At 45.6% G+C, this 15,473-nt stretch overlaps 2 protein-coding genes across 4 annotated transcripts in view; both read right to left on the reverse strand.

The window, feature by feature from the left end:
* The window catches only part of LOC136434030 (neuroendocrine protein 7B2-like), a 35,297-nt gene extending 32,162 nt beyond the window's left edge, over nt 1–3,135 (reverse strand). The window contains exons 1-2 of one of the 3 annotated variants that reach the window (XM_066426686.1): nt 3,057–3,135; nt 1,241–1,476 (exon numbers count right to left, since the gene is read on the reverse strand). In XM_066426686.1, coding sequence (XP_066282783.1) covers nt 1,241–1,451 — 211 coding nt within the window. In that variant the 5' untranslated portion in view covers nt 1,452–1,476; nt 3,057–3,135. Of the gene's footprint in view, nt 1–1,240; nt 1,477–2,667; nt 2,762–2,977 lie in introns of those variants that run through there. The other 2 variants (XM_066426684.1, XM_066426685.1) reach the window with 2 other exon arrangements.
* A 6,476-nt stretch (nt 3,136–9,611) lies between these two features.
* Nucleotides 9,612–12,165, reverse strand: LOC136434032 (uncharacterized). The gene is made up of 2 exons (XM_066426687.1): nt 11,965–12,165; nt 9,612–11,563 (listed from the first exon to the last, which is right to left on the reverse strand). The coding sequence occupies exons 1-2, from the start codon at nt 11,981–11,983 to the stop codon at nt 10,530–10,532; spliced, it is 1,053 nt and encodes a 350-aa protein (XP_066282784.1). The 5' UTR covers nt 11,984–12,165; the 3' UTR covers nt 9,612–10,529.
* Nucleotides 12,166–15,473: the final 3,308 nt, after the last annotated feature.

Below are 15,473 nucleotides of genomic sequence, written 5' to 3' on the forward strand. Positions count from 1 at the left end.
ATGAAAATATACGGATCAAATTGTACCAGCTGTTGTACTCTCAAAGGCAACATGACAGGTTTATATGCTTGTTGCTAACAGTCAGCTATCTGGGATGTGTATTGTGGAATGTGTATTGCAGGGAATTATGGGATGTATGTATGACCTCAGCTGGCCATGGGTGCGATTATAAGTGATAAGAGTTATATAGTCCATGCAATTTATCGTGCGCCATGTTTGAGGGTTAAAGACTTAGAGGTTAGGTAAGTTCCTGGCAGACACCATGTGTGTCCTCTAAGGCGCCTATTGGTGGGTTAAAGCACGTGATTAGAACTGCAGTGGCGTACATACATAGTTATACAAATATTTCATTTTCAAAGTTTATCAAAGTCCCGTGTATGTTTGCCTTGTAAGGCATAAAGTTACGATTGTTGCATAATAGTCAAGGGAAATCAGCGATAAGCTGTACAACTACATGTCTTCCCTATCCGGTCACATGACGTCTTCCATATCCGGTCACATGATAGCAACATATACAGGACGTATGAAAAAGTACCCAGATAATATGACGTCAACATTTCCTTGGTGCACACGTAATTCACAGGTAATTTGGTAATGTTGAAATAAGTTTATACGTTTTAGCCCCATTGCAGCTTCCTGTCGATTCCTTCTGATGATTCACAACATTGCGAATGAATTTTGCATAATTTGTGTGTGTAGATCAATGTCATTGTCAATGCCCCCTTCCTTTCCACCTCCACCGTCCTATAGGCATACAAACTAGAGCAAATAACCATAACAGGATTTTACACAATACCGTGCTCGTCTTGCTTAAAACGGAAAGCAATTTGTTTACTCTCGACTATGTCCTGACGTCATCATAACAACCGACGCTAGACATGTATGATTTCCATAACTTGTATTCCGATTTAACCATACTCATAAATTACAGAAGACGACATCATTTTTTCAAGCTTTCGCCATGAGTAGATTTATGTCCACCAGACAAACAACGTACCGCAGGTTAAAATGACAGAATTTGGCCTGAAAGGGAGAATAAGGGGAGTTTTGTCACCACAGGGGAAATTCTACCCTTCCTGTATATGGATTAACATCATCATCATAATCATACACTCTAACCAGTTGAAGTTCATACAAAGTCCAGCTTCCAGTATTCTCTACAGTACATTTCGGCCTGCAGTATTTTCCACATATTCCTTTACAAAGAATACCAGATGTATGAAAACATGTAGATGCGCACCTGTGATGCTCTGTGGCCCCTGTATCTCCAGCTCCTCTTCGGCAGGGTACTCCACCCGCGGCTGCTGTAGCCCCCGGACCGACTTGTAGTCCTCCATACGGTCCAACAGGTCCCGCAGCTCCGACAACACCTCATTCTCGGTCCGGTCGTCGAACGCGCGAGCCGCCACCACCAGCGGCAGGAGGAACAGCAGGAGTCTCACGGCCGCCATCTTGGTCACGTCGTCTGATTTATGGCTATATATATACAGAAGAAGACGGTGTGACGTTTCTAATTTTTTTAAAAGTCTGGGAGACGCCGTCTGTTTTTTGGACCGCTAAGGACAAACTTTGCACCCAGGTTACGAGAAAACGCTGTGAGAAATGTGGACACAGGAAAGCCCGTGTAAATATGTGCGTAGTCGCTACGGAAAGTGAAAACAAATACTGGGGCTCAGGTGCAGTTTATACTAGAGCGCTTGATCGCCTTTCAGTACCGAGGCTAGGCGGCCATTTTGTTTGCCCTCGTGACGTCACAACGTGCGTTTAGCTTACGTGCGGTAACACCCGTGGGTGTTTTTTCGTAAAGGTGGACACTCTTATATCCCTTCTGAAGTACAAAAGACAACAATGAATATATCCTGTCGTGTTTATACAGCTCAGTCAATAGGCATGTTATGTCTTTGTCCTTACAGAGGACAACATTATTGTGGCTAGCTCTGAATCCGCCATTTTGAATCGAAAGCCAGGGGTACCTAGAGGTTTTTTCTTCCGTTGTAACAAAACATAAACACGGAAGCCTCTTACTGAAACGATCACTGGTGGTGACAGCATAAGCACCATCTGGATATGGCATGGGGGCTTCAAACGTTGTGTATTCATTATTCAAGCAGCCGCACTAACAATACAACGTTACATGGACAAACAGAAACAGAAGGAAATTGTCAATTTGCGTAACAAACTGCACATGTCAGGAGCAGGCCAGACTAAAAAGTACGTTCTCAAGTTATTGTTAGACGAAAAGTTCAACTGAATTGCACTGCAGGATATGACACGCTCAGTTGGTTGTTTACATCACCGTGTCTACATAGTGTTTTTCATCGTAATATGTTCATTTTTGCAAGGCAAATCAAGCATACATGCATGTTGAAAAAACCCATGTTACTCTGTCATACTGTGCCCGTTGCATAATTCGGGGACTGACGAAAAGCACAGCATATTCATGATTCATAAATGTGTGCCCCCCTCCCACACACGAAGGTGGATTCCAGCCCCATACTCACTGTTGCGCAAGAATTACAAAATGGCAGTCTCCACCAAACTAAAGACGCTGACTGAAATATGGAAAAATTTAGCAAAAATGGAGAATTATTTGCCAGGGGAGTCAAGCCACCATAGGATGGAAATGTTACCCTTGCTACAGACTCACTCTCCTGACCAAATATTTACCCTATTTGTGCAGAATTCTACTCTCCACAGCCCCTCAGGATGGCTAACAAAATGGCACCGAGAAGCGTTAGATACGCCACAACCTTTCCGTCTTACAAAGGCTCAAGTTCAGAAATGAGCACATTTAAGCCCACATCTCATTAAGTCGTTTCTGCCTCTGACGTACCATTGTAAACCCCTGATGTTATACGACCCAATTTTCAGCCCAGGAAACGACCGCTGGTGACGTAGACAGTCATCTACACGTACAGGCGATATATCACACTCACGACGGACAGGGCGAAGGGACGGGACAAGATAGTCAACATACCTGTCTTGCCCCGGCTTTTCGTTGTTTTCACGGCAATAATTCGATTTCGGAAACCCCGATGATGACACGTTTGCTTTACCTTCAATGTTAGCTGCGCCGGCCTTTCTGGGAGCAAAAACACAAAGATGGCGGCCGGTGGAGTGGGGTATTAATTATTCATATTTGCGGGGCGCGATTATCTTAATAGCCGGTTGCGTGGCAGGAAGATTGGGGTCAGGAAACAAATGGTACATTCGTTAAAATTTCATCATATGCATACAGAAACAGTTGAAAGCGGTGCCGCAGTCAAGTGATACTGCTTACGACCACGGCATCAAAGGGCAAGGATAAACAACCACAAGGTAATAACGAATGAAATGTATAAATGAATGTATAAAACGACACAAAAATAGGTAAATATATAAGAAATATTTTAAAAATACTAAAACACATGATTAGCCCCACTCGATTGAAACACCATATCAAAGACTTATGCTAGCCCTTATTGTTGTAGTAATCAAGATGTTAAGTTTCAATCTATATCTCTATTTTGTACTTTGATTAAAGGAGTCCTAAACTCCAGAGGGGGGGGGGAGATATTTTCCAATAGATAATAATTTTAGAAAGTAAAAATGAATACTTATTACACTATACGATAAAGTAGCCACTAGTCCCGTGCACATCAAAAAGCATTGAGTATTCTACTAAATTCCCCGGGTGATCCTCTATTTTCTAATTAATTCAATTAAACATCCTCAGCCTATGCCTGAATACAATGTACCTGACAAGGTCTGACAAAGGTTAGGTTACACAAAATATGTCAGGGGGGTTAAGAAAAATTAGTCTTGTTATGTGTTTTTTTATATCTTATCAACAACTGGCCTTCTTATTGTGCTTAACCCCCCTCATTCATGCCAAAAATATTCACGATGAAAGAAGTCAGTATACTTATAGGGAATACATGGGTAGGGTCTGCACGGGTTTAGTGAGTTACATATTATTTTACAAAACACACCTTGTGTAATTCACCACAAGCGGAATTCCTTAAAAAGTCTGGTTATGTATTCATTGATACATAATCTAGTGGAAAATAACACTCCCTTCTAGAGTTTAGGACTCCTTTAATAGTTGTTGTCATACCTTGTACAATTGTCGTGTAGTAAATTTCTTCTCATAAGATTATGGGCATCTCTGTTGTCAATATAAGGGGTACGTGAATATGAAGAGAATCATTACAAGAGTCAATTACGAATTACGTGTTTCGGAACATGTTGAGGATCCTTAAGCTGTCATCAGGTGTAGCACAGAAGTGCTCGAGGCACCTCCCGAAAGACGCGTGCAGCCCCAACCGAGGTGCCCTTCCCAGGATTGTACCGGGATCTCCCAGTTACCAACTAATTGGAACCAGGAGCTCAACTGCAAGGCTGCTACCAGTTGAGCTGCAGGGACATCTCCCCAAGCCGGCATTACACGGCAGTAAAATAGCTCGGCAGTCGAGTCTGCGAGCTCTAAGTGACATTTTTGGCTGCAATTTGGCTGTTATTTTTGTATAATTTTGACCTATTTCTTTATAAATTGTTATTCATTATAATACTTATTATGTTTACAACTCAAAAGTCACTTTGTAGTTCCTCTTCTTTTCATTTGTTTCATTAGGATTTATGTTACAATTCCAATTTCTTCTTTCGTTGGTTTTTCTTAGTTTCGATTATATATAATTGTGTAAAAATTCCATTTTGTGTGGTTGAGGGGAGGCCCCCGAAAAGCCATATAGGCTTCTGGCCTCCCCTGCATGTATTCTTTGCTCTATTTATCTTTGTTTTATATTGTACATATGCAAATAAACAATAAACAATTATAATAAACAATAAACAATACAGCCGGTGTCTTCGCGACCACTGCAATTTTTTTTTTTAGATCGACTGATGTTCGCAGGTCACTGGACCCCGCCCAATGTGATGGGGGTACATTTCCAAGAAAAACACGCTCGACTGAAATTCGCCCTGTTGCACCGAGGCTTTAAGTGCTCTAAGAGCCATCATGGAACCCCGCGGGCTTACCTAATCAGGTATATTTGGCTAGGTAACGAAGAGGCTAATCTCCAAGCATCTATATGGCTCCACCTGGTTTTGTAGGCCTTCGTTCTGTGTTTTATATGTGTCTATTCCGAACGCGATTTCTATGTTGAGTACGTGTCTCTCTTCATACTGTGCACCACCACATAGACATATAAACGCAGAAAAAAGACTACAAAACAAGCCGGAGAAGTACTGTACATCCGTCTGGGGATGATGAAAATTCAGTTTTTGTATTGCGTGCATGAAACCGGTTCAGCCATTCTGACAAAGAATGATCTACTGTAAATGCATTTTAAGTTCGCGTAGTTTTTATTTCGCGCTAAGGGAAAAATATAGTATTTGCGGTGGTTTTGATATCGCGGTAGCGCTATAGTCACATACTGCTACAGTATTGGACAAAAATGTTCGCGGTGGTTCTAAGTTCGCGATGAAACGGTCGCGAAACCGTGAACATAAAACCACCGCGAATATTTCTGCATTTACAGTATACCTTAAGGAGACCGTCCGCACGTTTCGCACGTACACATCGGTGACCTGCTGCTTAAACAGCGCTAAAAGCTCTGCTACATCCAATCTGTAGAGTCGTTTACAGCGATGAGCTGTCTAGTCATGTCAGTACTGATGCTTTCATTCGGTTGTGTGGTACGGTACGGTATGGTCACTATGGTGTAGTAGTCTGGTATCCTCCCTATTCCAGCTCCAGCTCTGATCATGCAGCACAACATTCGGCAAGGGACTACCCTAGCTATTCACTTGAAAGTTCATCTATGTTGCTAGAAGTAATTCTGGATGGAAGTTGAATTGTAAATTGCCAGCACAAAATTTGGACACCCAAATTTTCGACTGATCAGCTCCAGTCTTTGTCAAGGAACAAAATGATTGCTGTTTCCTTGACAAAGACTGGAGCGCCATTTTTTTGTGTGTTGGCAAAGTACAATTAAGCTTTGATCCAGTACCCTAAATATTCATATTAACTAATATAGATAAATGAATTCAGTATAAAAGGGAAGCGATCAGAGGAGCAAACTGGAGCTAGAATAGGGTGAATGCTAGGCCAATGGAGTAGTGGTTAGCGCCCACAAGGCCGTTTGCTCGAATCGAAGGCTGGTCTCGTCGTCGATGTTCTGGACTCCGATTTGCACGCTACTGGCACGGTCGGGTCCCTCGGATTGGACGGTCAGTCCAAGGTCCAATGATGGAGGGTAGTCTCAGAGAAAATACTTGGGGTGGGGGGTAGCTAGGTGGTTACGATGATTTGCCCTTGAAACTTGGAAAAAGACTTTCCAACTCCAAAGTCGCCAGTGCTAGAGTAATCCCTGTTTCAGCAACTCCAGAAACAGCTGACGGTGTCCAAACGCCTACGCACACCCGAGCCTCGCTCTTGTTCTAATTCCATCACATTATGAAGAGAAAGTGCGTAGGACGGCTTCCACGGGCCTCTCAGAGGGACGAATCTGGGAGTGAACACTCTTCACTTTCAAGTATTTAGTTTCCGAAGAGACGGAACTCTGTACTAGCGGGCTTTGTAGTAGATGGAATGTGGTACAAGCTCCCTCCCCTTGAGTGTCCGAGCTGTTTGCTTTTTCGTTTCGATTTTGTCCTAGCTGAGCATGTAGCCAATGTCGTGGAAAACCTGTCACGTATACGTACCCTGCTCTACACGTGCCATTTCTGTCTGCCCTACTAGGGCTGTTTTTGACGGAGGTGTTCGAAATAGAACAGGGGGTTCTATATGTTCGATATGGTGTTCGACAGGATCAGTCTAATGACCAGAAAGTGCGTGGGACGGCTCGACAATTTTCCACGGCCCCTCAGAGGGACGAATCTGGAGGTAAACACTTTCCAGCCCTGACGTGGGCGGATCGCCGGCCCTGGCCGCGGCTGTGGCGACGTCGTTCTCCCATCGCTTTTCCTGATCCATTTTCCATCTACGCCCATTTCCCACGTAATTTCGGCCTAACCGCGGGCGGTCTTCAGTTCCGACATCCATCAGTTGTTCAAACAACCAGAAAGATGACAAGTAGGGGCTTTGTGGAAAGAATTTTATGGAGAGACAAAAAAGTAGGAGGAACATAGTGGTTTACCTGTGGATGGAGGTTTCCATTAAGACGGGGCCGTGGGGGAGGGTCTTCGTCTTGCACAGTCGCGACCGACAGATGCTTCCAGGAACAAACATAATCTCCTTTTCAGACGTTTTCATGTTGCTTTTTCTTACCCTCCTCTAGTGTATTATGTGCCTTATGTTTTCGTGTCTGTGTATGTTTATTTATATGTGTGTATATATATATATATATATATGTATATATATGTGTGCGTGTGTGTGCATGTGTGTGTGTATATGTGCAAGTGTGTGTGTATGTGTGTGTGCGTGTGCATGTGTGTGTGCGCATGTGTGTGTGTTTGTGTGTGTGTGTGTTTGTGTGTGTGTGTGTTAATTTGTTTGTGAACAGCTTAACTCGGGAAATTGTGGATAGATCTTTATGATATTCGGTGTTTTGATAAAGATTAGCACAAGGAACATATGATTAGATTTTGGATCCCCTGGCGGCTTTTTTTACGGTACTGCAGCTGAACTTTCGATGTTACTATTTCGTTTGAGATTTTCCGATAGCTGTCGTGTTCTGATGTTTGCAATATCCTTACGGCCAGCTGATTTTCCATAATTTTTTTTTTCTATCAGCAAAATTGGTCATCAAATCGATGATCAATGTTCGTAGCAAACATGTTGGTGTCGGACAATTTGATAGATAAACGTCACGTCAAACACCTGTTATCGTTGTCATTTGTGACGCAGTCTGACAATTTCATAGATAAACGCCACGTTAAGAACCCGTTATTTTCCAAACGTTCTCATTTGTGACGCAGGTGGGGATGACTGGGCTCTAATTAGGTGAAGCCACTCCGGCTTTTGTTAGCTGTGCCTACTCTCCAAGCAGATGTTAGGATCCGGTCGGTTGATTCTGGACGTTTTAATGCGTTTTGTCAGGCTTTCTGTTTTGTGAGGTTTTCTCTATGTGGCCACGCCAAACGACGGTTGTAGATGATCAAAATTGATAATCAATCTTCACAGCGTGTGTGTGGGGGAGTCTGACGATTTCAGAAACAAACGTCACGTTAAAAACGTTCTCATTTGTGAGGCAGGAGGGAATTGATGGCGGGGCTGTAAATAAGTGCCTGCTGTTTTGATAGCCGCACCCGGGAGTAATGGTAGGCTTAAATACGGATCGTGTGGGCGAGGGAGCGGTCTATTACACGGATGTAGCTGTTAGGTAGAACCATTACACGACGCTGTTCGTTGTGCCCGTGATGTTTTATGAAGAACGTTTTCGACATCGATGTTACGGGCCCCACCTTGAGCACAACTTTGCCGAGGACGGTATGTTTTAATGACGATTAAAATAAACCGCTTGGTTGGTTGTTTTGTTATTTGGTGATTTTAGATGTTTGGTTAGTTGGTTGGTTGGTTGGTTGGTTGGCTGGCTGGCTGGCTGGCTGGCTGGCTGGTTGGTTGGTCGGTTGGTTGGTTGGTTGTTTTGTTATTTGGTGAGTTTGGATGTTTGGTTGGTTGATTAGTTGGTTTGTTCGTTGGTTGGTTGGTTGGCTGGTTGATTAGATGGTTGGTTGATTGGATGGTTAGTTAGCTATTGGTTATTTTTTACCTGGATATCTAAACTCTACTGGTTGAGGACTTTCTTTCTCTGGAAATGACTTCCGATCCGACAATACTTTGAGGGAGTAGATATTGTCGCAAGTTAAATTTATGCGGGTCCAGATTGGCACCCTTTCGTACAAAATTGACATATGTACAAGACAAATGTCAATGAACGAGAAGAGCAAGGGGCCAGGACAAGTGTAGATGACCGCTAAGACTTTAATATTTCATCATTTTCATGCCAGCAATTTTTTCGTCCAATTCAGTTATTTCGGGCTTTTGAGTCGGACCATTAAATGGTCAACTACATCATTTACGCCTGGCTGACTGACTGGGAGGTGTCCAACTAAAGACACGGTTAGCTAAGTCTTACCCGCCTTACGGGTGGGAGATAATTTTTTTTAGATATGTCATAGCGGAATTTCTACCTGGTAATCTCCAAGCAGATCTACCGGTGTCAGGCAGTATCCGTGGGTTGATGGGCCTAAACAATTTCCATTCGCCCCGTTGGCGAGAGTTGCTATCCGGCTCTAGCCCCCTAAAGGGTCTCTGTCTTGAGACACAAGTTTAAGGAGGACTGAGTTGATTAGTTGCCGTAGGGAATGTCGGACTCGGCGCATGGAAGGAGACGGTTATATCTTAATGGATTCCTAGCACAAAGCTAAGGCTGCACATGCGGGTCCTGTCCTTTGAATACAACCACGAAGCTGATATTCGTTTGATTTAGAACTGACAGAACAAATGTTTGGGCATTGTTATTATAGCAGTTTTTTTTCCAGAAGCACAGAAGCCGAACGAAGATATATCGATGATTTTTCCTAGTTTCCCAAAAGGCCGTGGAACCGCAAATGCAGCCGGAGAATGGACCGATATATCCGGCTGGTCCAGCTAACGACATCGTCTCCATTCACGGCACACACTCGGCTCGAAAATCGTCGTCCGTTTATTTATTTCCTCTGATAAGCGATAAAATCTTGACAATCTGCACAGACTTGTTTGTTTGCGCCAACATATTCGTCCCCGGATATACATGTCACGTGGATATAGTAATAACATCTCCTGTACAAACATGTCCTTACAAAAATATACGTGCGAACTGGAAACGCCTGATTTGTTTGGAAGCCATGCTTTCGTCGTCCGTGTAAACTGGTGTGAGAAACGCAACGTTTCCTCTGTCAACGTGAAGCGACATAATCCTATATCTAAACACATGAATTCTGAATATTAAACATATTTATGCTTGCCGCGATTGGTCGACTTTTGACAACAGGAAAAATAATCCCATGAATTCAAGATACACAACAGAATGAGCCAGCTATATAACGTACACAGATACAGGCATATAAAGACTAGGTGCTTGTCTTCTTGTATATGTTAGTCTTGAGTAACGTTACATTGATAATATGATGAAGATATTCCTGATATTAAAGTTTCTCCGAATATGCAGCACAAAATGGTGTTAGTTATGTCCTGGGTGCTGAATCTTAGGCTGCTTCCCCTTCTCTCGTACTTTTTCGGATTACGCAGAATCCTCACTTTGCCGTTCTTCTGTACAATTTTTTTCTGATTATTTCAACATAGATAACAACCAATCTTCTTTACATTATGTTACAAAAATATACATGGTCATTTTCAACACTCACCCACAATCGCCAGCAATCGTCAATTGGACAATAACTCACTTCAAACGCCTACATCGGAATGAATCTTTTACACGTGTCCTATCTGAGAGAACCTCCCTGACAATCTTTGTTTGGTCCGTTCATTGATGGGGAACAGTTTCATCTGTGACACACCTGTGGCACACTTTAGACCGACAAACGACGTGAAAGGCGGGCTAGGTCTAGTCTCTGGTTTTGTGTAGCCGACTGACAAGGTCAGCCTTGCCGGCAGCCTTCTTGTCGCAGTCTTTACTGTCTGATCCCTCGGCGCACTGGCTCTTCTCCGCCGCCTTGTTGGGATGTTCAGTCTCGCCGGCCGAGTTCTCGTCTCCACTGCCGGCTGCGTTGTTGCTTTCTTCGGACTCTTCCCCCTCGGCGGATTCCTGCTCGTCGTTGGCGGGCTCGTTTTCCCGGAAGGCCGCCGAGTCCTGCTCGTAGGCCGGCTCGTCTCCGTACAGGGCGGGGTCCAGGAGGTCCAGGTAGTCGTCGTAGTCGAACCCGCGCGTCTGCGGGGCCGGCATCTCGCGCAGCAACTGGTAGTAGTCCGCGTACTGGCTGTCCAGCTGCTTCATGGCCTGGTACTGGTACAGCTTGTTCATGATGTAGGACACGGCGTCCTCCAGCTCCTCGATGTAGTCGTCCGCCGTGTAGCTGTTCTGCGGGTAGGCGCCGGGCGGGAGGAGGTCGCTCTGGCCGGCGGTGGTGGCGGGGTAGTTGGCGGCGAGGAGGTTCGGGGCGGTGGCGGCGGCGTTGTTTCCGCCCAGCTGGTACTGTGACAACAGGCTGAGGTAGTCCTGCAGGTCCGCGGCTGATGGGTTGGTTTTCGGGGCGGAGACGTACTGGGGCGGGGCGACTTGCGGGACGCTGTCCTTCCCGCCGGGGCCGAGGAGGTAGCCGAGGTCGAGGTTTTGGAAGCTTGGCGGGGGGAGGTTGGGGAGGGTCTGGGCAGGCTTGGGGCGGAATGCGCTGATCTTAGGCGCGGGCTTGGCGGGTTTGTTGAGGGAGGCCTGCCGCAGCAGCTGATGGAGGCTCTCCTCCAGCTGACCGGGGCCGCCGAGGGGAGGGGCCTGCCTCTTCTCGGCTGGGCGAGGCTTCGGCGCGGCGGAGGCTTCTCGCCTGGCCCGGCGGTGGAGGGTGGCGGCCGGGTATCCCCAGGAGGAAGGAAGCGTGCACCCCAGGATGACCACCAGACACAGGAGTCGCACCATCATCCGAACTGTGGGAGGGAAAACAGACAAGCCGTGAACACTGGGCAGCAAGGAGATCTGAGTCAACCAGTAGCACAGACGACTCATCACCGAGGCCAGATGTGATCTAATCACGTCGCCGTTCCGCGCGCTCAACCCGTGACAGGGGCGGAACGATTGAGCGTCTGCACGCATCATCCTCAAGGCCAAGTAAAGCGCTTCGTGCGACCTACTTGTTTTCTCAGCCGGACGAAATCGTGTTATCATCTTACAGGCCCCACGAGAACAGATAAAATCGGACGCATTCTGCAACTGGTTGCACTTCATCGTGATGGGAACAGTTGTCAAAAATTGAATTCTTTATCCTGTCTTATCAAACTATAAAACAAGAAAGAAAAATTGTAAGAGATCGCAAGGGAAAATAACTTACTCGCACTGGACGTATCCATGAAGGAAAGGAATGCGCAAGAAGTCAGACTGGGATGGTCTCGGTCGGAGCGGTACCGGTGCGTCCCGGGCTGACCGTCGGGGCGTGGAGCGAGTTGTGCCGCCTGGGCGCTTTCAGAGCGACCGGAGGAGTGCTGGCTGGAGCGACTGACGGAGCTGGTCCCTGTCAGGAGGAGCTCGTCAGGCGATATTTATACGGCAGCGGCCGATGACGCATGTGCCTTTCATCGGTTGCCTGGCAACCATCCTAGCAACCTCGCCTCCGCTCTCGTCAAACCAAGCTTCTGACGTCAGACGACCGCTCGTCCCGACTGCATGATGCCGCGTATCGCCTTTCAAATCTTCTTCACGGGACCAGAAATTTGGGTGATGACGTCAAGGCAGCCTGTACCCAGCCAAGGGAATCTTCCATCCACTGGCACTCGGTCTGAACTGATGGGAAGAAGACAGAATGCGAATTTCTCTCGCGCTTCTTACTTAGCATTCCGTTCCAGTCGTTCCTATACTACAGGAACACTGGCGAGCGGGTTATCTGCGGCGAGGGAAGGGGAACAAGATCAGATGCGGGCGAAAAACGACATATTTTATTGTTTCTCTCCCGTTTGAAAACGTTGCAATGTCTGGCCAGATTTACTACAACACAGACGACTATCCTTGACCGAAATACCCCTACTAGATTACTCAAATCTATCTATATATCTATGTATGTATCTATGTATGTATGTATGTATGTATGTATCTATCTATCTATCTATCTATCTATCTATCTATCTATCTATCTATCTATCTATCTATCTATCTATCTATCTATCTATCTATCTATCTATCTATCTATCTATCTATTTTATCTATCTATCTATCTATCTATCCATCTATTCATCCATCCATCCATCCATCCGTGCTGTGTGAAGATAGCGGCGGTTAGTATCCACTTATCTCCGAAACGCCGGCCTCGTGAAGCGATTAATTATTCATCAATATCCACTGCTGAACGGTACAGTACAGGCCGCACTGCCTCGCGCAGAGAACCCGGGACATTTGTATTCCCCGCTCGTCCCCGCCTGTTGCTCCGCGCGCTTCCACGGTGCGAAATACTCACACATGTTTACTCCCCATCAGCCGCTGCCGCGACTCAAATAAACGGGCTCTCCGTGTGGGCGAGCACGCAATCATCGCGCCTTAACACGCTTACTCTTTCTCAATTGACTTTTCTATTTAGGTCGACGGTGGCGAAATAAATTGTAATCTTCGCTCTCGGGGTGCGGTAATTTGTGCGCCTTAACGAGAAAACCGCTGTGCAAATGTGTCCCGCTGTCTCCCACACTCAGATCAGCAGCACCGCCCACTCGTGGGCAGGTATCGGAGAGGACTTCTAAAAATCTACCAATAACAATATTCATCACTCGTTCCTGTTGTTGCTGTATGTAGATGTTGTAGGCTACATGGATTTGTGTTGTATTACATGGTACGTTGCGAAGGATTGGGGACATAAAGCCGGCCTATAATATAAGGAACGTAGAATAACCCAGGACACTTATCGAGATGACCAGAGGTGGCCCGGTGTGCTTGGCTGAAAACGTGAGCCGTAGAGAAGCCGCACTGCACTGCTGCTTGAAAAAGCATCATGCTTCACCTCAATTGCTTTGCCTTTTTTTATTGTCATATATTAGTGTCTAGATAAGGCCATCTATCGTGATACTTCGCTGCATGTTTGAATCGTTTTTTGCAAGACTCAAAACTCTGTAAATAAATCTCTGTGCATAATGTCGCGGGTCACAATCTACTTATTGAACCGTTAGAATCGGTTTGGTATGGTCACATACAGGTTGAGCCTTCGGGTTCAGCGTCGGGAGTAAAGCAAACAGCGTTCACCGTTATTTGAACGAGCTGAAAGACGATAGGAGCCATTTTAGCTCGGGATCTGGCAGTACTTTAGAGCTGTTATACAAACCGCTCTGCGTGGGTGGCCCGTCCGGCAGCGGCCCCAATGTCTTTATTCTGTCTTCAAAATGTTCTGAAGTGCGTCAAAGATGCCGGGATTCCCCGGATATAACACGAGTTACTTTCTAAGGTATCTTATTGCCTTGCGGCGTAACGGGACATCGCAGCCTTTAATGTGTTTACCAGAAATCGACGCTCAAAACACCGGTGACATTTGGAATCACGTTTATCCAAGGAAGGAGATCGGGAATTAGGTTTCGCTTATAAACTCCTTTCCGGAGCCTGGCAGCGCCATCGTAATTGCATACGTAAGATCCTGGGGTAAGGAAACACTGCGGAGATGTTTTGCCACGTGGTAAAATTGCTCGAAAAAAAAAAAAAACACCCCGCAATTTCCTGACCGGTAGGGCTTTATGCAGGGAAATACAATACTCTTTAAAAGATCTAACATAAAGCTCAGAAATCGACTCTCGGTAACTTGAGAAAAATACTCCAGGACATCTTATGAATAGTTTAGATCACGACTGACACATCCGAAGAGACGACAGCGCGTGTGTTATAGAGACGAAAAGATGGTGAAAGTGATCTTGAATCAGTTCAGGTCAATAAAGATATGAACTAATCTTCCTCTGGTTGTGACAGACGCTATGTACAGTATCTACTGGTTCATTGTACGGGGAAATTGCCCTTAGCTCTATTCGATAAGAATAATGAACTCAATGAACAGTTGAGCTAATCTTCCATTGGTGATGACAGAAGACAGACGATATGTGCAGTATTTACAGGTACATTGCTCGGGGAAACTCCCCTAGCTCTTTTTGACAAGCACATGTACAATGAACACAACTTAAAGTCCCATCTTACGGACTGTGGCCCTTTCCAGTCGGACGAGCGACACTAACCACTAGACCACACACACACGCTCCGCACGAGTGGATGGGCCTTCCATGTAGGGTAACTGCACACCCTTGTGGTGCTTAGATGCAGCCCCACCCGAGATGTCCTGACTCAGGGACTTGAACCGGAGTCTGCAAGTTCCCAACTTAATTGGAAACAGGAGGTAAACTATGAGGCTGTGAAGCTGCTACCAATTGAGCCACAGGAACATCCCTCAACCCCACATCACTCATCAAACAGGCAGATTTCCTGTGGTCTGGAGGAAATGAGGGAGAACAGGAGCCTGCGGAGTGATTGACATCTAACGCTGATGCGAACAAGATGGCTGATTTTAGATACGCCAGCTTCCTGTCTCCTCTGCTCTTATCTACCGCGGGAAATTATCTACGAATAACAACATCTGTCCTTGGTGCTGAACTATGAATAACTATGGCCTCTATCCTTGGTGCTTCGGCCGCTAAACTACCCGGGAAATTATCTACCAATAACAATGGCATCTGTCCTTGGTGGGGCTGTGTACCTAAACATATATTCAGGTACAAGTGCGGACCTGCACATTTATCCAAACGAGTTTGGTCAATTATCTGTAAGTTAAACATGTAGCCTTGTGTGAGGATTTATGTATTCAAATCTTAAAACAAGTCTATGTGCAAG

Source organism: Branchiostoma lanceolatum, chromosome 4, assembly GCF_035083965.1.
Source record: "Branchiostoma lanceolatum isolate klBraLanc5 chromosome 4, klBraLanc5.hap2, whole genome shotgun sequence".
NCBI classification, from domain to species: domain Eukaryota; kingdom Metazoa; phylum Chordata; class Leptocardii; order Amphioxiformes; family Branchiostomatidae; genus Branchiostoma; species Branchiostoma lanceolatum.